This window comes from Aquarana catesbeiana, linkage group LG04, assembly GCF_042186555.1.
Source record: "Aquarana catesbeiana isolate 2022-GZ linkage group LG04, ASM4218655v1, whole genome shotgun sequence".
NCBI classification, from domain to species: domain Eukaryota; kingdom Metazoa; phylum Chordata; class Amphibia; order Anura; family Ranidae; genus Aquarana; species Aquarana catesbeiana.
In genome coordinates this window covers 655,998,638-656,020,726 of record NC_133327.1, presented here as the reverse complement: position 1 = coordinate 656,020,726, position 22,089 = coordinate 655,998,638, and the positions used below count along the sequence as shown (strand labels likewise).

Genomic DNA, 22,089 nt, shown 5'->3' with positions numbered 1-22,089 from the left:
TCACTCTCTCAATCAACACGGAATATTTTCTGTGCTGCTGCCATTAGTATATAGATAGGAAAGTATAATATATTTACTTGTTTTAAACTTTTTTTACATTTCCTCAGTTACTTCCTAGTTTCCAGGCCTGGGCAAATGATGTCATACATCCCAGAGTCTTCAGGAGGGGCTTTCTCAGCTAAGCACACTCTCCTGCCTTTATGCCTGAGCTAAGGGCAGATGAATCCCAGGAAGTAAATGCTACATGAATCATCTGTTGGTAGGGGGTGCTTTTTTAAAGTGATTTCTCATCAAAATAAAGCATGGAGACATGGATGGATGGGGGAGTTTGCTTTGAATATTAAAAAAGGAATTAATTAATTTTGGTTTATGATGCTAACATGCAGTGTAGTTCTGCTTTAATAGTATTCAATGTATGTCCTTATTTCTAGCTTGCAAAAGGAAGTGCTAGGAAATGTGTGCTATACAGTAGAAATTCCTTTTATCAATCAAAGAAGAGAAATGTATTCTTTAGGTTTTGATGGAGAAGGGTTAGAACCTCTGGCCAGCTTTTACAGCTGTCTGTGTCCCTGTTGGGGAGATACAGAAGAGGAAAGGAAGTCAGGGGAGAAACACAGCCAGCCGTAAAACCTGATCGAACTTCTAACCTTTTCCCACTTTATAAGAACAAATGTTATTATTCTTCTTGGCCCTTTTGAGTGAGATTTTCTTTGATTTGCTTTTGCTTTTGGTCCGGTGACCAAAAAGTGGGATTTTCTCCCCAAACAGGACACAGAAAATAAACAGACAGATTTAAAAATCTTTCCCATGTTGGTGTTCTAATTTAAATGCATAATAAGCCAAGTTCTAAGCATTGGAAAACCTGAGGTTTTTGGGAAGTCTAAATCTCAGATCCTATAGCATAAAGTTGAATAGAACGAGTTCTTAAAGTGTTACTAAACCCACAACAATAAAATCAGTCTGTAAATGCGGCAAAGCATGCTTGTAAAGCCTCATACACACGATCGGACTTTGTACAAACTTTCCCATGGATTTCTGTACAAAGAGCGTTGGCCGTAAATTAATTAACTATACACAAGGCAGGACTTTTTCAGCCAACTTTCACCAAATCACGTGGGTTTCAGCTCTTTACCGCCACCCTTTGGTCAACTTCTGTATTGTTGTCTGATCTTTTGCATTGGTTCTGAGCATGCGTGTTTGTACTTTGGACTAAAGTCCTATGGACACACGATAGGATTTTGCACCATAGGACTTTTGCTGCCGGAAAGGTTGTCTGTTCGCACAGCCAACATTTGTCCGATGAAAACCGAAAAAGTTTGTCCGACAGAGCGTACACATGGTCAGATGCTGCCTTAAAACAGCTAATTTGCATGTTTGTTGTCAAAAAGTCCTATCGTGTGTATGGGCCTTTATACTCACTGTGGAACATAAGGGGTTAATCCTCCGTATTCTGTAAAAAGGCTCCATGCACTGTCCCCACTGGACAAGTCCAGATAAGACAGAGCCTATGGAGTCAGGCTGCACATGCTCAGTTTGCTGTGTATTGCTAAAGAGGTTTTTCTTAGGAGAGTGCATGTGATCAGCAGGGCTTAAAATTTCAAGTCCTGAGCTACTATCCAGGCCTCAAGGGTTACTCGCCACCAGTTGCCCCACCCTACCCCTACCCTGCCCCGCCTCTAGTTCCACTCTTAACCACTTCCCGCCCGGCCGTCAATCTGCTATAGGCCGGGCGGGAAGTGGTTAAGGGTTCCGTTATTCTGACTGGACGTCATATGATGTCCAGCAGGATAACATGCGGCTGCACGTCCACGATGGCACGTATCGCGGCGATCGGTGGAGCGGTGTGTCAGCCTGACACACCGCTCCACCGATCTTGGTAAAGAGCCTCACCCGTGTCCATCAATGCTGCCTACCTGTGTCCAGCATGCTGCCTACCTGTGTCCATCATGCAGGGGAGCGGAAGAGCATTGGCGGCCGGATGATAAGGGCCCCGAGACATCACTGGAACAACTTTCATTTCAATTGCCGGGTTCCCGCCGCTTGGCGTCCCGTACAGCCCCGCCCCCTGTCAGGAGAACTTTGATACACATCACTCGTCTCGGGATTGGAAGGGTGATCTGTCTATCAAATTCCCCGGGACCAGGGGGCGGGGCTGTGTGTGACAGCAAATGCGGGGAACACTCGGCTATTGAAATGAAAGCTGCTAGTGATGTCCCTCGCGCTCTGATAATCCAGCCGGTTCTCTCCTCTCTCTTCCCGTCCGCGAGCGATGGGAGGAGGACTCCCATACAACCCGCCAGCCGGCGGTGCTCGGCCCCCTCGCTCCCAGGCAGCCCACACTCGCTAGCCCTCAAAATCCACTCGCAAAACGCGAGCAGGCGAGTGGGATTTTTGAGGGCTGTGATCAGCACAGAGCCAATCAGCACTGTCCAGACAGAGGGTCAGGAGCCCTGCAGCCTCATAGGACAGCTCAGAGCAGAATGAAAGCTCCTCATACAAGCTTCACCAGGAACTGACAGAAGTCACTATACTGCTATATACTGCTGATGAGAAAAGGTATTTAGCAGTTTATAAATACTAAATTACATTTCCATGTTCTGTGTTCTGTGGGAGACCAGATATAGTGAATGCAGGCTCCTGGGTTTAGTAACACTTTAATACTGCTCTGCACTTCGACTCAAAAATAAGAATAATTACTGTTTTCACGACCAAAGGTCATTGAAGCAGTAGTAGAATGTACTGGATAACTTGACTATAACTTTAACAAAAAAAAATGTAAAAAAAAGATTAAAATCATAAAAAAGCTATTTTTTTTAAAGTTATAGTCAAGTCAGTGGAGTTGTACTTTAATACTCTCCAAGTGCAATGAATCCTGGCCAAAGCTTCCTTCTTAGTCCAGTGGTTGTTTCTGCACTATGGTCCTGGCTGGCTGCTCTTCATACAGCGCATGAGCAACACAGTCCCATTCGTTCCTATGGGTAAGCTGTACTCATAGCAGCCTCCTCGGTGTACAGCTTACCCATAGAAATGAATAAGACCATGGCACACTTGTGCATTATGAAGAGGAGCCAGCCAAAACCTTTCAGAGAAAAGCCCATTAGGCCGGGTAGGGAAGTGTCTATTATCCCATGTGTACTGCTCTCAGGTGGGTAGACTGATTTATTTTATTATTTATTTATTAAGGGACAACTTAAGGAAAGGGGCATGAACAGGAGGGAGAGCATGAAAATCCAAGCCAGGTAAGGACCTGTAACCAAATTTGACCCCTACTGCACTGACCCTCTACTTCTCATTCCCATCCACTTCTTGATTGTTCTCATATTGAATGCAAGTCTGTTCTCTGCAGCAGCCTAAATCAGTACCAGTCACACAAAATTGCTGTAGAACAGCCGGTCATGCCACAGTCCCATGACCATCTTATTTAGCAGACGCTGGCACGGACTTCTGGATTACATGAAGCGCATGGGATACATGGCAGCCAGAGGACTGTGGAAATATAAACAAGTTCCACAAGATATACTTGATGTCCCATTTCATCATGTTACTATCAGGGATGGGTAAGGTTTACTGTGCTATCTAGAGAGTTACATTTCATATTTTGTAGTGACTCTCTCCCTGCAGAATTGAAATCCAACCCTATCATCGGAAACACCATAAGACAGTGCATTCAAGCTACCTTACACACCTCTCTAACTACCAAAACATCACCTTTAACCCCGATTCTAGGTAACCCCAAGTTCCTTCCTGGACTCTCCTCTTCGCAATTTCAGACCTTGAGAAGATCCAATTGTGTTTTAGCGTCACAATTTGTGCAACAAAATAAATGGCCCTCCATCTCAGAACTAATGGACCCAGTAGGTCCTGTAGGTGCATCACGAATTCACCACTTTCTCCAGACCTTCCCAAACCCTCAAAGTTACACCAGGCCTTTGACCACATTTGAAGAATGTTGTAAAGACACAGAGCCATTGCCGCAGACCCTATCCAAGATGTACAGCCTATTGAACACCCCACCCCAGCCACCCAGATTACCATGCATTATGAAGTGGGAAACAGACCTCCAACGCACTTTTACAACAGTCCAGAAACAAAACATGATTAGTCTCTCCCTTAAGTCCTCAATATGCACTAAAGTCCAAGAGACGAATTATAAGATCCTGACAAGGTGGTACCTAACACCAAGTCGATAACATATCATCTTTCCTGACACTTCAAAGTATTGCTGGAGTTGTCAGCAGGAAGAGGGAACGCTCCTACACATGTTTTGGTCATGTCCTATGTTGACAACTTTCTGGACTGTAGTTCGTACCATTTCCCAAAAATTCACTAACTTCCAAATCCCAAATGACCCGGCATTTTTTCTACTCCACATTTCTTCCATACCAATCAAAACCTATAAGAAATCTCTGAGACACTTAACAAATGCAGCCAAATCCTGTATTCCCATGTTGTGGAAACAGCAATCCCCACCAACCACAGCAATGTGGTTGAGAAAAGTAGAAGACATAAATAAAATGGAAGACTTGATAATGACAGCTCAAGATAGACAGGAAACCTATCGGAAAACATGGACTCATTGGAATATATTCAAGTATTCAGAAGAGGGTAAATCCCTCCTTAGGAGCTAAAACCCTACCATTTCATACTGATCGACAACCTACAGTAATCATCGTAAACAGAGATTCACGTATCTGAACGCCTAATACCCCCCCCCCCCCCCCCTTGTCTTACACCCCCCCCCCTCTTGTTTCTTCTTCTTACTTCTTTTCCCCCCTATCTCTTTTTTTTTTTCTTTTTTTTTCTCTGGTGGCTGCCTCCTGACTAGGGTATTTATACTCTCATATCATACTAGGATTCTAACTCAGAGAAACAAAGATACCCATATATATATATATATATTTAAAGATATGATAATGCTACATGCCTTGATGTATTACATGTACTACTATAGTGCAATGTCGGGAGGCTGCGACCCCCTTTTGTTATATACCACTGTGGTATGTTGTGGGCTCTGCCCCTCTCTTTTCTATTGAAAACTAATAAAATATATATTTGATAAATTTCATATTTTGCAAACTACTATTAAACAGAAAGGTGTTCACAGATATTGGAAGATATTTACAACTGGACTTGTAGGGATTTCAGTCAAGCCAGATATCCCCCTGCCTGAGCTTGACATTTGCTTGGGCTAGCTTGGATTTTTTTCCGGGCCATAAGCTAATGTTTTCCTCTGAGAGTTCGAAGCTGAGGATGTCTATATAGAGTCCCCTAATGCTGAGGTGCATGTTTCAACCACAATCTTTCATTGATACAACGGCTTTGTTGGCCCAACAGTTAAGACCCAAAGTCAACGCCACGTCAGGACCTGGTTCTGAACCTACATCTTCGGCTGTGTCTGGCGATGTCTCTTCTTGCTAAGCCACCGGAGATGCTGGAGAGCACCCTGTCTGATCCATGGACAATCCTGCCTTGTTTCTGCTAAACTTTGAACTCCTTGCTCCTCCCAAGTACTTCTTATTAAAGCCAATCCTTTGTACTTACAGTTTGCCAGATTATTGTGCTCTCTTCAGCCAGTATCTCGCTTTTGTCACTCCTCCTACCATCCATATCCCTGCTACCACTCATTACTGACTTTTAGCTTGTTCCTCGACTACACTTCTGCCTGATCCCAATCTGCGACCAGCTGTTGCCGATCTTTGGCTTGTTTACTCACTACGCTTCTGCTTGATCCCTATCTGCTATATCTTCTACTTGGCCCCAGCTTGCTCACCTCCTGGTGGGGTGATCCCGAGGACTGCAAACTGTTACACTAAGCAAACCCATCTCCACCATCAGGAGCTCTGGTGAACACCAGTTAGTGTTTAGACTCTGCACCTCAGGTGAGCCCTTGTCATCCGTTGCTGCACTTATCCAGCTCTGATCGGTGGGAGCCTCTCTACTGATATATCTACTGGCCTCCAAGCCTGACCCAGGACTGTGACACTCTAGCCCAGTGTTTCTCAACCTTTTTTCAGTCAAGGCACGCTTTAAAATTATGCACAATCTCAAGACACCCAATTCTAGAACGTGCAACACAAAACTTTTCCATCGCCACATCGTAGCAACATCAACACATGTAGGACACCCAATATTAGAGGCAATTTATTCTTAAAGCGGGGCTCCGCCCTATTTTATAACATTAGCTCATTCAGATTGCAGTAATGAAAAAAAAAAAGTCAGTTTTTATGTCATTACAACAGTACCTGTGTTTTGCAGATGTTCCTCTCTGCTTGCTGTCTGTCTATTCTGTCGATATGGGCAGGTATTGTGCGGCTATTTCGTCACTTCCTTTCAGCGGCACTGGCTCCTGGGAGCTTGTGTCATTGTTCCCAGGAGTCATTGCGGAGGCAAAGAATGCAGGGCAAAGAATGCTGGTAGCTCAGCATCAAGGATACAAGGAAGTAAATGCTTGTGGGCTTCACAAGCAAGATGAAAACGGCCGGACAGATTTTATATAAGTTGATCTTTACAACGAAAGCGGACATCGGGCAAGCTCAATCTCCAAAACAGTGAGTTTGTAAGTGTTAATGTTTGATTGTGTTAATGTTTGCAAAAAAAAAAAAACTCAGTGGATCTCCGCTTTAAAAAGCAATTAAGGCTAGCCATACATGGTCGAATTTTGAAAGAATTTTCTTTTGAAAATCAGAAAATTTGCGCGTTTTGTGATCTGATGGTGGCACCATTGATTTCGAAATTCGGCCAACAAAGCCTTCAATTTCACCTCATGTTGCTACAGAAAAGAATTTTCCTGGCTGGGAATCTTCTTTTCTTTCCGGGAATTTTCTTTTCTTGCACATGTGCATTTCTTTTTTGATACTTCTTGCACGATTCTCCTATCATTGATAAGAAAATTGTTAATTTTTCAAAAAATGTACATGTCCGATTACTCAAATTCGATGGCCGCATGAAAATTGACTGTTGCTGCAGCCCACTAATGGTGCGAAATACGAACGAAAATTCTTGGATAAGATTTTCCAAAGAAAACTCTTTTGAAAATTGTATGGCCTGCCTTAGTCTTTGCACACTGGTGCTGACTAGTATTCCAATGTTTCTCTTCTGCCTCAGTTTCTCTCCCTCATTGAGCCAATGTGCTCCCAGAGCTGGCGGAGAGGGGCAGGGGAGAGGCAAACAGGGATGCTGTGCTCCTTGTCAACCAATGATGTTATTGGCTGTTAGGACGCCAACGGCCGAAAGGTTGTTATGGTGCACAATGAAAACCTGTGGCTTTGTGTAATTAAAAGGCAGGCTTGATCCATCCACTGGCTTGTATACAGTTTTTGAGCAATTTTTAGGCACTTTGCCAAGGCCCCCCTGAAGAAACCTGAAGGCACCTTGGTTGAAAAAAAGACTGCTTTAGACCATTTATAGCCAATACAAGTAGTTTCCACTGACCTACATCTTGTTATCTGCGTATAATTACAGATAAAAAAATATTATGTATAATTATTTTTATCTTTAATATATAGAGATAAAAGAAAAATGCACATTAAAGATAAAGGTCATACCTTTTTCCGTCGCTGCCCAGCGGCTGTAATTTTATCCGGCGTGACGCCAAGATCCGCTAGTACTTTAGCTATACCCCGAGAGTCCACCCCGCAGTTTGGTGCTACATTGGATTCACAGCGTCTGTGTACGTTCATTTTACACACTGGGTAAATATCGAAAAAAAAAAACAAAAACAAAAAAAAAAAAACCACAAATTAGACAAATTCAATCTCCACACATTTTCATGCCCATCAAATTCAAACCTCAGCTGGTAACCATACATGGGTTGAAATTCATCCAGTTTAGCAGGGACTTGCCAAATTTCAATCCATGTGTGGGCATCCCTTTCATTTATCTTGCCTTTGTTGATGGGGGAATCCGTTCATTTTTTTTTTTTTTTTTTGAGCCCGCTGGCTGAACCAAAAATAGGATCCATCTATGCCAGCTCTAGGCTTGGATTTCTTTGCTCTTCTTATAAATTGTCTTATATTTGACACTGATCTGATCATGTCATAAAAGTCAACATTCTTCAGGTGCTTCTGCTTAACAATGTGGTTGCACACTAATGTCTATGGCGCCATGTTGGCTACGGTCCTTCATGGTAGCAGCTGGATAATCCCCATAACAGATAAGAATGTATGTGAATTCAGTCATCTTTGCTCTTTACATCTGCTTTCTACTTAGTTGTACTACACAGCAAATCTGTCCACTAATAACTTTTACTTCAACTCCCTGATGCATCTAATTTAAAGCGGAATTAAAGTTGCAAGTTTGAAAAAAGGGCGACAAACAGGGTTTTTAGAACAGAAGAGACCCAAGTGGTGTCTGCCATAAATGCTTCTCCCAGCCGATCAGCAGTAATGTACACTAAGCTGCTCATGTACAGCTCAAAGTACATTTACACACCACTCAGTGCTGTGATGATGTGACTCCTGTGCACATGTGCGGGAGTAACGTCATTGCATCCCAGACATTCAAGAAACAGAGCAAACTCAGAAGAGAGACTGAATGAAGATGGAAGCACCTAGGACCATGTTGGCATGGTGACAATGCTACACGGGTGGGCTTTGACAGGTACTGTAAGTCTGCCATACTATGCTATGGTACTGTGCATACTAGTGCATTATGGCATAAACCATCTGGGGGTCCAAAAAAATAAAATAGATGAGTTTAATTCCAGTGTAAAAAATCTGAACAGTTATGCCCCGTACACACGGTCGGACTTTGTTCGGACATTCCGACAACAAAATCCTAGGATTTTTTCCGACGGATGTTGGCTCAAACTTGTCTTGCATACACACGGTCACACAAAGTTGTCGGAAAATCCGATCATTCTGAACGCTGTGGCGTAAAACACGTACATCGGGACTATAAACGGGGCAGTAGCCAATAGCTTTCATCTCTTTATTTATTCTGAGCATGCGTGGCACTTTGTGCGTCAGATTTGTGTACACACGATCGGAAACTCCGACAACGGATTTTGTTGTCGGAAAATGTTATAGCCTGCTCTCAAACTTTGTATGTCGGAAAATCCGATGGAAAATGTGTGATGGAGCCTACACACGGTCGTATTTCCGACAACAAGGTCCTATCACACATTTTCCATCGGAAAATCCGACCGTGTGTATGGGGCATTACAGTAAGGCTCCATGCACACTAAACACTCAAAAACTGGTAACAGAAAAAAAATGGATAAAAAATGCTAATACTTTGTGTTTTTTTTGCCAGCGTTTTTTGCAGTTTTTAGGAGCATTTTCAAAGGTGCTTAGTAGCAGTAGTGTTTTTGCTATGAAGCAGGTGTCCTTTAAGTGATTGTAAAGTCAGAAAGTTTTTTATCTTAAAGCGGAGTTCCACTGTTTTTTTTTAGTTTATTAAAAGTCAGCAGCTACAAAAAGTATAGCTGCTGACTTTTAATAGACACACACTCACCTGTCCCACAGTCCAGCGATGCGGCCGCCCGAAGCCTCCGTTTCCTCCCTCTCCTCTATGCCGGCACCGACATTGTGAGAGTGGGCGCCCGGCTATAATAGTTTGCAGCTTCACAGCCGGGCTCGCACTGCGCATGCGCGAGCCACGCTCAGTCAATGTTCTGGGACCTGTCACGTGTCCCAGAACACTGCCGGGAGGGAGGGGTCACCTAGGCAGTTAGAAGCCAGTTAGGAGGAAGTGGGACAGGAAGACCCACTCCAAACCAGGTACCCAGCTCCTCCCCTCAAAAAAAATGACATGCCAACTGTGGCATGTCAGGGGGTGAGGAGTACTTAAAGCGGAAGTTCCATTTTTGGGTGGAACTCCGCTTTAATGCATTCTTGTCATTAAGATAAAAAGCCTTCTGTGTGCAGCAGCCCCCGTCATACTTACCTGAGCCCCATCTCCATCCAGCGATGTTGTAGGAATGTCTCGACTGCCCGGGACTACCATCCTCATTGGCTGAGACAGAAGCGGCTCCTGCTGCTGTCAAAGTCAGTCAGCCAATGAGAAGAGAAAGGAGGCGGGGCTCAGCCACAGCTCCATGTCTGAATGGACACAGGGAGCTGTGACTCGGCTCGGTGGCCCCCATAGCAAGCTGCTCACGGTGTAGGCACTCAACAGGAGGGAGGGGCCAGGAAAGCCAAAGAGGGACCTGAGAAGAGGAGGATCGGGGCAGCTCTGTGCAAATCCACTGCACAGAGCAGGTAAGTATGACATGTTTGTTATTTTTACCTAAAAAAATAAAAAAGGAAACTTTACAAACACTTTAACAACAGATGACTCATCAGCTGTCAGCGGGATTTCCCGCAGACAGCTGTATGTAAACAAAACAATTACCAGCAATAAAAATTGAAAAAAAGCGTGGAGGTCCCTCATCAATGCACACCAGCTCCGCACCCTTGTGACATCATCGATCCAGCATGCCCTGGCCGATGACGTCACAAGGGGGCAGGATCACCCAGCGACATCGGGTGGCCCCGGCTCTTCGTTTATTTAGTGTCAGGAGGTGGCAGAGTTGTCATTCAGCAGGTGTGGACCTTTATTTTTTATTTTTTGGGTGATTGACGATGGATCTACACCGGGGGGGGGGGGGGGTAAATTGTTTTTGTTTTTTAATAAAGGACTTGGCAAAAACTGTGTTTCCATTTTTATTTACTTTTTGACACTTTTTTGGTGAATGAGTAGGGGTACAATGTACCCCTACTCATTCACATGGGGGGAGGGGGAATCTGGGGGGCCCCCTTGTTAAGGCTTCCAGATTCTGATGAGTCACTCCCACAACCCCCAGCCCAGGGTTGTGGGGAGGAGGCCCTTGTCATTAACATTGGAAAAAGTTGCTTTGTGGGGAGCCCCCCCAACCCCAAAGCACCCCCCATGTTGCGGACATGTGGCCTAGTATGGTTGGGGGGGCGCCTTGCTCACCCCCCCCCCCCTTTTCCTGCCCTGCATGCTCTGATAAAAGTCTGATATGGGTTTTGGGGGGAACTCCCATGCCATTTTTTTTTTTAAATGTTGCTGTGAGGGGTTCCCCTAAAATTCCATACCAGACCTAATAGCCTTGGGCTTTACAAGTTTTGACGCCTTTGTCAACACGTGTTTGCTTGCCGAGTTTTGGGTGCCATTACCAATGAATAGCACTGCAAGTATGACACACATTTTTCACGTGTTCTCAGAACTCTTAGGTGGGAATGGAGCCTTATATAGGAAATTGTGGAAACAAAATGACATTTCTTACCTTTGCATTGTAAACCTTGCCGCATGAGGCCCCATAATAATGAACCACAGTGATCACAAAACGTAGGGACTTTGTAGTTGTGGATGCCGAACTTGTGAGGCATGTTAACACTAAAACGCTGGGAGCCCACCTGCTGGTACACAAAATGATTGTCTTATATAGGGAAGACACTATCCACATCACTAACACAACACAACAATATCAAAGCTAAATTCCATATACAGTATAAAAAATACAAACATTTCTAGCTAGGTATTCATGAACTCTTTCCCGTTCAGGGATCACTGAAGCCCAAATGCCCAAGCAAAATTTAGCCGTGTCAGTGTGTGTTTACCTTGATTATATCGCTATAATTAATTTGCCCACCTAAATGTTTTTTTACATTTTTTACGATCATAAATTACTTTTTTTTCATTTGTAAAATGTATTTTTTTAATACTATAACTGTATCCAACAATAATAGTGTTAAACAGAAGCTCACTGCCATTTTTGGCTGCAGTGACCTCTGCAAGATGAAATCGCTCTTTTGTGAACGAAGCTTTAAAAGCGCTAATTAATTCCAAAACCAAAAATGTAATATATTGCAGTTTATATGTGGTGGCTGCACCAGTTTTCTTTTTTTAGGCTTTTATCCCTCCGTTTTAACCTGGTGATCTGGCCAGTAACACGTCTCCTATATTAGAGTGCCCCAACTCTGGAAAAACGAGTACAGGTGGCACCTTCTGACAGCGGCATTGTCAGTCTGGGGGGGGGGAGAGGAGTGTTAGATGTATTAGCAGATTTAGATAACTAACAAATTTAAGCCAAACTCCAGCTAATATTTTATAAGCCGTTACAGCAGTTTTATTTTTCCTTTTGGGATAAAGGTTTCACATAAATAAATTATAACGGATCATTGTAAGCACCCCCACTAGTCTTAAATGGTTTGTCTTATCTCTGTAACAGATACATTCTGCTGGAGAGCTTGTTCTTTGGAAAAACAGACTTATGCCCCGTACACACGGTCGGATTTTCCGATGGAAAATGTGTGATAGGACCTTGTTGTCGGAAATTCCGATCGTGTGTGGGCTCCATCACACATTTTCCATCGGATTTTCCGACACAAAGTCTGAGAGCATGCTATAAAATTTTCCGACAACAAAATCCGTTGTCGGAAATTCCGATCGTGTGTACACAAATCTGACGCACAAAGTGTCACGCATGCTCAGAATAAATAAAGAGATGAAAGCTATTGGCTACTGCCCGGTTTATAGTCCCGACGTACGTGTTTTACGTCACCGCGTTCAGAACGATTGGATTTTCCGACAACTTTGTGTGACCGTGTGTATGCAAGACAAGTTTGAGCCAACATCCGTCTGAAAAAATCCCTGGATTTTGTTGTCGGAATGTCCGATCAATGTCCGACCGTGTGTACGGGGCATAACTGGACAGATCACCAGATGGAAATAGAAGAATGAAAGCCTAAAAAAAGAAAAACTAAAGCAGCCATCACATCCAAGAAATGGTAAGCTGCAATATAATAAATGTTTGCCTTTGGGTTTGATACCACTTTAAGCTTGATTGCCAAATAATTGGCTTAAATGTTGATCACATGATCAGGAACCATTCTGATTGGCTCCTGATTAATAGAACTGTAGCTGTCAGTGACAGCCAAGTTTGACAGTTAGTGGCAGAAAGTGTTGTATAGTAGCTGCCAAAGGAATGACTTACATGAATGTATCCTCACTACTCTGAGAAAAATCATTAAAGTTTTTTTTTTTAATGTTCTTTGCATTTAGCTGTTTGTCTGAAGCTCAGCTTTAAATATTTAATGTCATTTTCCTCTTTTAATCAAACTAGATTTTCACCAGGGACCTGAAAGAGGTTTATAAAACTTTGGAAGAGATTTAGCTCACAAGCATCTATACAAAATTAAAGCATCCATTTTTAGAGGGACTAATTGTCTTTCATTGTTGCCAGAAGTGTGCATTTAAAGGAAAACTCCACTTTTGTTTAAAAGTGATGTAATTGCTCGTTATTTTAATTTCAACATTATTATTCCATTTCAATATGCAGCCTGCTACGATTAAAACTTCCAAAAATTTGACTTGCTTCTTTTTATGTTGTTTTCCTGCAATTACAGCAACACTGGCTGCATACTGTGCATTGCTTGCGTACAGCACACCCCCAGAAAACGGATTTCCTGCTCACTGATTGGCTCACTTCTTTTCCCAGAAGTTTGTTTCAGAACATTGTGACTAATCATGTGATTGCAGCCAGCACATCCCACCTTCTCGGCACTCTGAAAAGAAGAAGGGTCTCTTAACATCCACAGAAAAGAAGGCAAATTTTAATTTAACAATGCAGCACAGTGGCTAAGTGGATAGCACTTCCACCTAGCAGCGATAGGGTCGCCGGTTCAAATCCTAACCACGGCACTACCTGCCTGTAGTTTGCTTGTTCTCCCTGTGCCAGTGTAGGATTCCTCCAGATATTCCTGTTTCCTCCCACACTCCAAAGACATGCTGGTAGGACTGGATCCTGTCTAAATTGGTGCGTGTATGTATGAATATGAGATAGGGATCTTAGATTGTAAGCTCCTTGAGGGCAGGGACTGATGTGAATGTACAATACACTCACCAGCCACTTTATTAGGTTCACCTGTTCATTTGCTTGGTAACACAAATTGCTATACAAGGCAGCAACTCAATGCATTTAGGCATCTAGACATGGTGAAGACGACTTGCTGAATTTCAAACCGAGCATCAGAAAGTGACTTTGAATGTGGCATGGTTGTTGGTGCCAGACGGGATGGTCTAAATATTTCAAAAACTGTTGATCTTCTGGGACGCACAACCATCTCTAGGATTTACAGAGAATGGTCCGAAAAAGAGAAAATATCCAGTGAGCGGGAGTTGTGTGGAGGAAAATGCCTCGTTGAGGTCAGAGGAGAATGGGCAGACTAGTTTGAGATGATAGAAAAGCAACAGTAACTCAAATACCAACTCGTTACATCCAAGGTATGCAGAATACCATCTCTGAACGCACAACACATCAAACCTTGAAGCAGATGGGCTACAGCAGCCGAAGACCACACAGGGTGCCCCTCCTGTCAGCCAAGAACAGGAAACTGAGGCTACAATTCACACAGGATCACCAAAATTGGATAATAGAAGATTGGAAAAACGTTGCCTGGTCTGATAAATCTCAATTTCAGCTGTAACATTCAGATGGCAGGGTCAACATGAAAGTATGGATCCATCCTGCCTTGTATTAATGGTTCAGGCTGCTGGTGGTGTAATGGTGGGGGGGATATTTTCTTGGCACACTTTGGGCCCCTTAGTACCAATTGGGCGTCTTTTAAACTGCACGGCCTACCTGAGTATTGTTGCTGACCATGTCCATCCCTTTATGACTACAGTGTCTCCATCTTCTAGTGGCTCCTTCCAGCAGGATAATGCACCATGTCACAAAGCTCCAATCATCTCACCACTGGACAATGAGGTCCCTGTACTCCAATGGCCTCCACACTCACCAGTTCTCATCCAATAGAGCACCTTTGGGATGTGGTGGAATGAGAGATTCGCATCATGGATGTGCACCCAACAAATCTGCAGCAACTGCTATCATGTCACTATGGACCCAAATCTCAGAGGAATGTTTCCAACACCTTGTTGAATCTATTCCATGAAGAATGAAGCCAGTTCCGAAAGCAAAAGGGGGTCCAACCCAGGACTAGCAAGGTGTACCTAATAAAGGGGCCGGTGAGTGTATATGTGAAGCACTGCATAAACTGAAAGCACTATACAAGTACCCAGGGCTGCTGTTAGAAATCACGGGGCCCCATACAGCCTACCTGACTGCCGCCCCCTCGTCCGAAAGTGACTGAGGATAAAGATTTATCAGTCCTTTTCTCTGTAGCCTCAGCTGCACAGATGAATGAATAGGAAGCACTCTGAGGCTTCCTGCTCATTCACAAACTGAAGCATATTAAACAGGAGTGATTGGTACCGATCACTTCCTGTGTTCATTCAGGAAAGGAAGGAACCAGTAAATTACATATTTACCGGCCCCTTCCCCTGCTCTCCATCTTGAAACATCACCCCGTGTGCCCGCAGCAGGAGACCTCCTGCTCAACAGGTGCCTGGGCGCCCCTTTTGAACTGATGGGGCCCGGGCCCAGTACAGGAGGGCTGGTTGTACTGCCTTATCAGCGGCCCTGTAAGTACCCCTAATAAATAATAGGTAATAATACACAATGAAAGTTTCTTTAAAGAGACTATCACTTCTCCAATTGGGGGCAAATGACAGGCTCTCTTTAAGGAACAACCATAAACTCACAGGCTAGAACTACCCTGAAAAACCAAAAACGTAAATGAAAAAACAACCCCAAATCCCCCTCTACTCTTCTCATCCTCCCCGAGCAACAACATTTTCTGAAGGAGCAACTGAGTGGCAGGGAGAATGGAGAAGGTGAGGTGAGTATTGGTGGGTTCTCCTTTGCCCATTAGAGTCTCCTTACTTATTCATTAGAAAGGCGTAGCCCCAGCAGGCAGACCTTTAGGTATAAAAATGGGCAGTGTGATCACAATGTTTGAATTTTTTTCTGATAAGTCCTATGAATACAGTAGGATTATGGTTGAAGGTTGACTTCCACTGGCTGCTGGTCTGGGCTCATGGAAGTCGAGCAATACGGAAAGATGAGGGAGGAACACAGGCAGAGGAAGAATCACACATGGTGGGTTTCTTTAACAAAGAGCAACCATCTACCAGTCTGAACACTGACCTCATCGTGAGTTTCCTGTTTCTTCAGGCCAGCACACTTCGTTATGATAAGCTCATGGCATCTCTTGTGAACTACGCAAGTGCAAACTGTAAAAAGAAGAGAAAAACACCTTTTAGAGGCGCTTGTGCAACAGTTTTCAGGAGACGATACTGTCGCCTCCCAAATTTTTTTTTTTTTTTTTTTTTTATTTTACATTGAAATACCATGCCACAGCCACGTGGCAAGCGTTTGGCACACGGTTCTGGCACAATCCCCCTGACTTCAATGGACACTCGTGGCAACATCACCACTTGCCAAATGTGACACGCCAAGTTAAATTTGCCGCACTGCGAAGCGATGCGCTGTGACCACAGCAATTTGTATGGCCCTGGGTGGCTGCCATGATCATTTGTAGATTAACAAAGGAAAAACACAGGAGAACAGGAGAAAACGCTGTTCTGTCCACCAGATGTTTTATACCTTTTTTGTACCTGTGTTAAATTTACATGCAAAATGTGTAATTTACTTAAAGAGGAGGTCCAGTCAAAAAAAAAAAAAAAAAAAATTAAAAGTCAGTAGCTACAAATACTGCAGCTGCTGACTTTTAATTGGAAACTTACCTGTCCCTGGGTCCAGCGATGCGGGGGATCGAAGCCCCGCTCGTCTCCCCCTCCGTTCAGTGGCGCCGGCATTGCAACTGTGAGCACCGGCTGTGGCTTCACAGGCTGGCACCCACTGCGCATGCGCGAGCGGTGCCGCGCGCCGTGATTGGCCGCTCAGTCACCTGGGACCTGTAATGGGTCCCAGATGATTGACAGGAGGGAGCAGAGCTGAGCCCTTCCTGTGCCGAGGGGGAAGTGATGTCACCAGCCCAGGCACTGGAAGAGGCAGACTACGAGGGACCCCCTAGCAACAGGCATTTAGAGGTAAGTAAAAAAAATGTTTTTTTGTATTTTTTTTTAGGATATTTAATGTAGTTTTTTTTTGGGGTGGAACCCCACTTTAAGACAATCATATGTGGTGTGCAGGCTCCATCTAGCGTTCCTTTTTGGTTTTACGTTTGTGTAAATAAGGAAGTTGTCAGCAAGCAGGGAATTCTGGGTAGAATCTTAGCAGGAAGTGAACCATCCACCATTCTTTTCAACACGTTGCAGGAAGCAAGTTATGTCTTTCGCAATCTATCGCCACCACTCCTTAGAGAACTTAAAAGGTAAGTTTTTACTATCACATCTTGTATTGTACATCGTTGTTTCTGCAATGTATGCTGTATTGTATGCAATATTGTACTTATTGAAGTCTATTTCTGTTATTTTGTAGTTTCACCTGGCTTGTTCTAATAAAACTGAGATCAAAGAAATATGGTATTTACAGTAATTGGGATAAGAAGGTTTAGCTAGCTGTCCCAGAGACAAAACAAACGCCACTGTCTAAGAGTATAATGTATGGAATATTGTGAAAAAAGGAGATGTACTCGCACACAAGTACTTGGTTAGCGCATTTTCGAGAAGTACTCAAGATGACCAACAGGGAGGAATCTTTGAGGTTGGTAAATTCAATAAAATATTCAGGGGTCTCTAGCAAGTTTACCGATGAGCACAGATGGAGAAAGCACAAAAAAAAAAAAAAAAGAGCGCACCACTTTTCACGATATTCCATACATACTACACTTACACAGTGGTGCCTTCTATCCTGTGTTTTTTTCTTTTTTAAGTTACATGGTATTGGTGGGAAAGTTCCCAGATCCCATTTGGAAGAGAGATGCAGAAAAAAAGTTTCAACTTCCATAAACTCATATGGACTTTAAACCCTTCAGCCCTAGAAGGTCGCCCCCCCCCCCCCCCCATCCCTTATGACCAGGCCATTTTCTGCCATAAGGCACTGCGGTTACTTTAACTGACAATTGTGCGGTCGTGCGACGCTGTACCCAACTAAAATTGATGTCCCTTTTTTCCCCACAAATAGAACTTTCTTTTGGTGGTATTTGATCACCTCTGCAGTTTTTATTTCTTGCTCTATAAACTATAAAAAAAAAAATAATAAAAATAAAAAAACAACAATATTTTTTACTTTCTGCTATAAAACATATCCAGTAAAAAAAAAAATCTAATTTATTCATCAATTTAGGTCAATATGTATTCTGCTACATATTTTTGGTAAAAAAAATCCCAATAAGTGTATATTGGTTTGCGCCAAAGTTATAGCGTCTACAAACTATGGGATACATTTATGGAATTTCTATTTATTTTTTTTTTTACTAGTAATTTTTAGCGGGACTGCGACATTGCAGCGGACAAATCAGGTCACCTGACACTTGACACTTTTTGGGGACCAGTGACACCAATACAGTGATCAGTGCTAAAAATATGCACGGTTACTGTCAGGGAAGGGGTTCACATCAGGGGCGATCAAAGGGTTAAATGTGCTCCTAGGGAGTGCTTGCTAACTGTGTGTGTGTGTGTGGGGGGGGGGGTGTGCTTTGACTGGGGGAAGACAGAAGTTAGTGTTTTTGCTTAGCAGAAACACAAGATCTCCATATTCCCAGCTCACCGGACAGTGGTCTGCCTTGTTTACAGAGGCATACCGCCCTTCTGCCTTACCTGAGAGCGATCAGCGGGTCCCGGAAGACATAAGAGCCAGACCCAGCGATTGGCTCCTGCTGTGTCCCCAGATTTCGTGCACCCAGAATTATGTACAGGTACGTGATTTTGCGCAGGAGGGCCGCCATGCCGCAATATATCTGAGTGGGGCGGTCCGTAAGTGGTTAAATGCTCTACTTGGACATGGGATGAGTTTGTTTTTGTGCTTTTATTATTTTCAGCGCTTCATCCAGTGGTGGCAGTCTGATGTCACCACGCACAATGCAGGAACAGCAGTCCTACATTGTAAGTGAGGACACTACTTGAAGCATCAGAGAAAAGAGGTAAGCACTGGCTGCCAGGGGAGCGAGGGGTAAGGCAATTAAAAAAAAAAAAAAAAAAAAATTGCATATAAAGCGACCCTATTCAAAAACAAGCATTTAACCCTTGCAGTGCAGTTAGATTCCAAATGCGAGAGGAGTTTCAATCTTTCCCCCGGAGTTCACCATTAAGCTCTGATATGGGGTGGAGGATATTTGTATTATAAAAATATTAAATACACAAAGACACAAAAAGTAACGGCTTAAAACGGGGCAGACGGGGAGGAGATAAGATGCCCAACGTGAAGCATGAGAAATGAAATCTGGCAGACGCAGAGATTTTCCACACTCTTCACATCCCCGGCCAGCTTTCCCAGACAGCAAATCTCCAAAAACTACACTTACCTTTCCCATGTGCCAGCAAGTTACATTTCTTTTTATGTAACTCACTAAGCAATACCTAATGTTTTATTGCCAAAATGCCTGTCATTTACAACCATGTGGATGATATTTGCAGCTTTTACTGCCTGCCACTGCTAAAAAATAATGATTATTATGAGGAATAATGATGGGTATAGCTAAGTGAATTGGGTTTGATGTGTTTTATATTAGATAATTGTCTCTAAACTGAGGGAACCCTGTTCATAAAATAAAATGTACATGTACAGTGCCTTGAAAAAGTATTCATACCCCTTGACATTTTCCATTTTGTCATGTTGCAACCAAAAACATAAATGTATTTTATTGGGATTTTATGTCATAGAGTGTCTTTTTATCTATGTATACACATGTATTGCCTTGCATGTCTATTTTACCTACTTGTCGCCTGTGCTATAGCTGAAAGATGGCTGCAGCACGGGACTTAATTGCCGGGAGGGCGTCCATGGATGTCTTCCCGAGCAAGCACTGTCTGTGATCACCGAGTCTGAGACTTGGCTGATCCCAGATCACAGATCCGATTAAGGGGTCGATCCCAGCTCCATACCACGTGATCAGCTGTCAGCCAATGACAGCTGATCACGTGATGTAACAGAAGCTCGGTAATCGTGTTTTGTTTTTTTTCTCACGCTGTTAGAGTGAGGGGAAAAAAAAAAGAAGATGACCGGCTTTTGTCAGAGGGACATCGGCTGCATTTTCTGTGCCCACCAGTGTCAGCTGCCAGTGCCCACTGTGCCACCTACCAGTGCTACCTACCAGTGCCCACAGTGCCACCCATCAATGCCCACCAGTGCTGCCAATCAATGCCCATCAGTGGCTCATAATCAGTTCCACAGATCAGTGCTGTCTATCAGTGTCACCTACCAGTGCCCATCAGTGCCACCCATCAGTGATCATCGGTGTCCTTCAGTGCCACCCAGTGCCCATCAGTGCCAACCATCAGTGGCACCTATCAGTACCACCTATCAGTGCCGCCTTATTAGTGCCTATCATTGCTGCCCATCAGCGCTGCCTATTAGTGACCATCAGTGCAGCCTCATCAGAGCACATCAGTGAAGGAGAAAAATGACCCGTTTTCAAAATTTTATAACAAACTATGAAACAGTTTTGTTTTTTTTTTTCAAAATTTTCGGTCCTTTTTTGTTTTATTTAGCAAAAAATTAAAAACCCAGCAGCAATTAAATACCACCAAAAGAAAGCTCTATCTGTGTGAAAAAAATGAAAAAATTTCATTTGGGTTAACTGTAGCATTACCGCGCAATTGTCATTCAAAGAGTGACAGCGCTGAAAGCTGAAAATTGGTCTGGGTAGGAGGGGGGTTTAAGTGCCCAATAAGCAAGTGGTTAAACTGAATGGGTTGTTTTACAAGGTTCACATATACTTTACACTCTGTTGCACTTCTGTGCTCAGCGGCCTCTGGAGGCTGCATGATGAACTACACCTCCAGCAGAGGAAGGCTGAGACTTCACATGGCCCCACAGTAGAGACAGGAAACAAAACGTCTAATCTCTTTATTAAAATATTTAGTAACTGTAAAGCTGACCATACATTAAACAATTTTCTTATTCATTTTAAATTATAGTTACCTTCAGCCATGTAGTGCAAGGTCCTGCCTGACTGCATACAAATGGAAAGTGTTTAGGTTTGATTTCATATTATATGGTTTTGGTAAAGCTAAAGGAAAATTGTTTAATGTATGAACCGCCTTATACAATGCCTTGATGAAGTATTCATACCCCTTGAAATTTTCCACACATTGTTACAACCAAAAACGTAAATGTATTTTATTGGGATTTTTATGTAATAGACCAACACAAAGTGGCACATAATTGTGAAGTGGAAGGAAAATGATAAATGGTTTTCTAAATTTTTTACAAATAAATATGTGAAAAGTGTGGGGTACATTTGTATTCAGCCCCCCTGAGTCAATACCTTGTAGAACCACCTTTCACTGCAATTACAGCTGCAAGTCTTTTTGGGGATGTCTCTACCAGCTTTGTACATCTAGAGAGGGACATTTTTGCCCATTTTTTTTTGAAAAATAGCTCAAGTTCTGTCAGATTGGATGAAGAGCGCTCAGAGTGTATGTTTAGGTTCGTTGTCCTGCTGGAAGGTGAACCTCTGCCCCAGTCTCAAGTCTTTTGCAGACTCTAACAGGTTTTCTTCTAAGATTGTCCTGTATTTGGCTCCATCCATCTTCCCATCAACTCTGACCAGCTTCCCTGTCCCTCCTGAAGAAACGTATCCCCACAACATGATGCTGCCACCACCATGTTTCACGGTGGGGATGATGTGTTCAGGGTGATGTGCAGTGTTAGTTTTCCGCCACACATAACGTTTTGCTTTTAGGCCAAAAAGTTCAATTTTGGACTCCACTGACCAGAGCACCTTCTTCCACATGTTTGCTATGTCCCCCACATGGCTTCTCGCAAACAGAACTTCTTATAACTTTCTTTCAACAAAGTCTTTCTTCTTGCCACTCTTCCGTAAAGACCAGATTTGTGGAGTGCACGACTAATAGTTGTCCTGTGGACAGATTCTCCCACCTGAGCTGTGGATCTCTGCAGCTCCTCCAGAGTTACCATGGGCCTCTTGGCTGCTTCTCTGATGAATGCTCTCTTTGCCTGGCCGGTCAGTTTAGGTGGACGGCCATGTCTTGGTAGGTTTGCAGTTGTGCCATACTCTTTCCATTTTCGAATGATGGATTGAACAGTGCTCCGTAAGATATTCAAAGGTTGGGTAGATTGTTTTTAAAACCTAACCATGCTTTAAACTTCTCCAC

At 43.4% G+C, this 22,089-nt stretch overlaps 1 protein-coding gene across 2 annotated transcripts in view; it reads right to left on the bottom strand.

Moving 5' to 3' along the window:
- PRKCE (protein kinase C epsilon) overlaps positions 1-22,089 on the bottom strand; it is a 523,002-nt gene that overhangs the window by 210,110 nt on the left and 290,803 nt on the right. The window contains exons 5-7 of one of the 2 annotated variants that reach the window (XM_073628484.1): positions 15,995-16,080; positions 11,231-11,363; positions 7,545-7,687 (exon numbers count right to left, since the gene is read on the bottom strand). In XM_073628484.1, coding sequence (XP_073484585.1) covers positions 7,545-7,687; positions 11,231-11,363; positions 15,995-16,080 — 362 coding nt within the window. The remainder of the gene's footprint in view (positions 1-7,544; positions 7,688-11,230; positions 11,364-15,994; positions 16,081-22,089) is intronic. The other variant, XM_073628485.1, reaches the window with a different exon arrangement.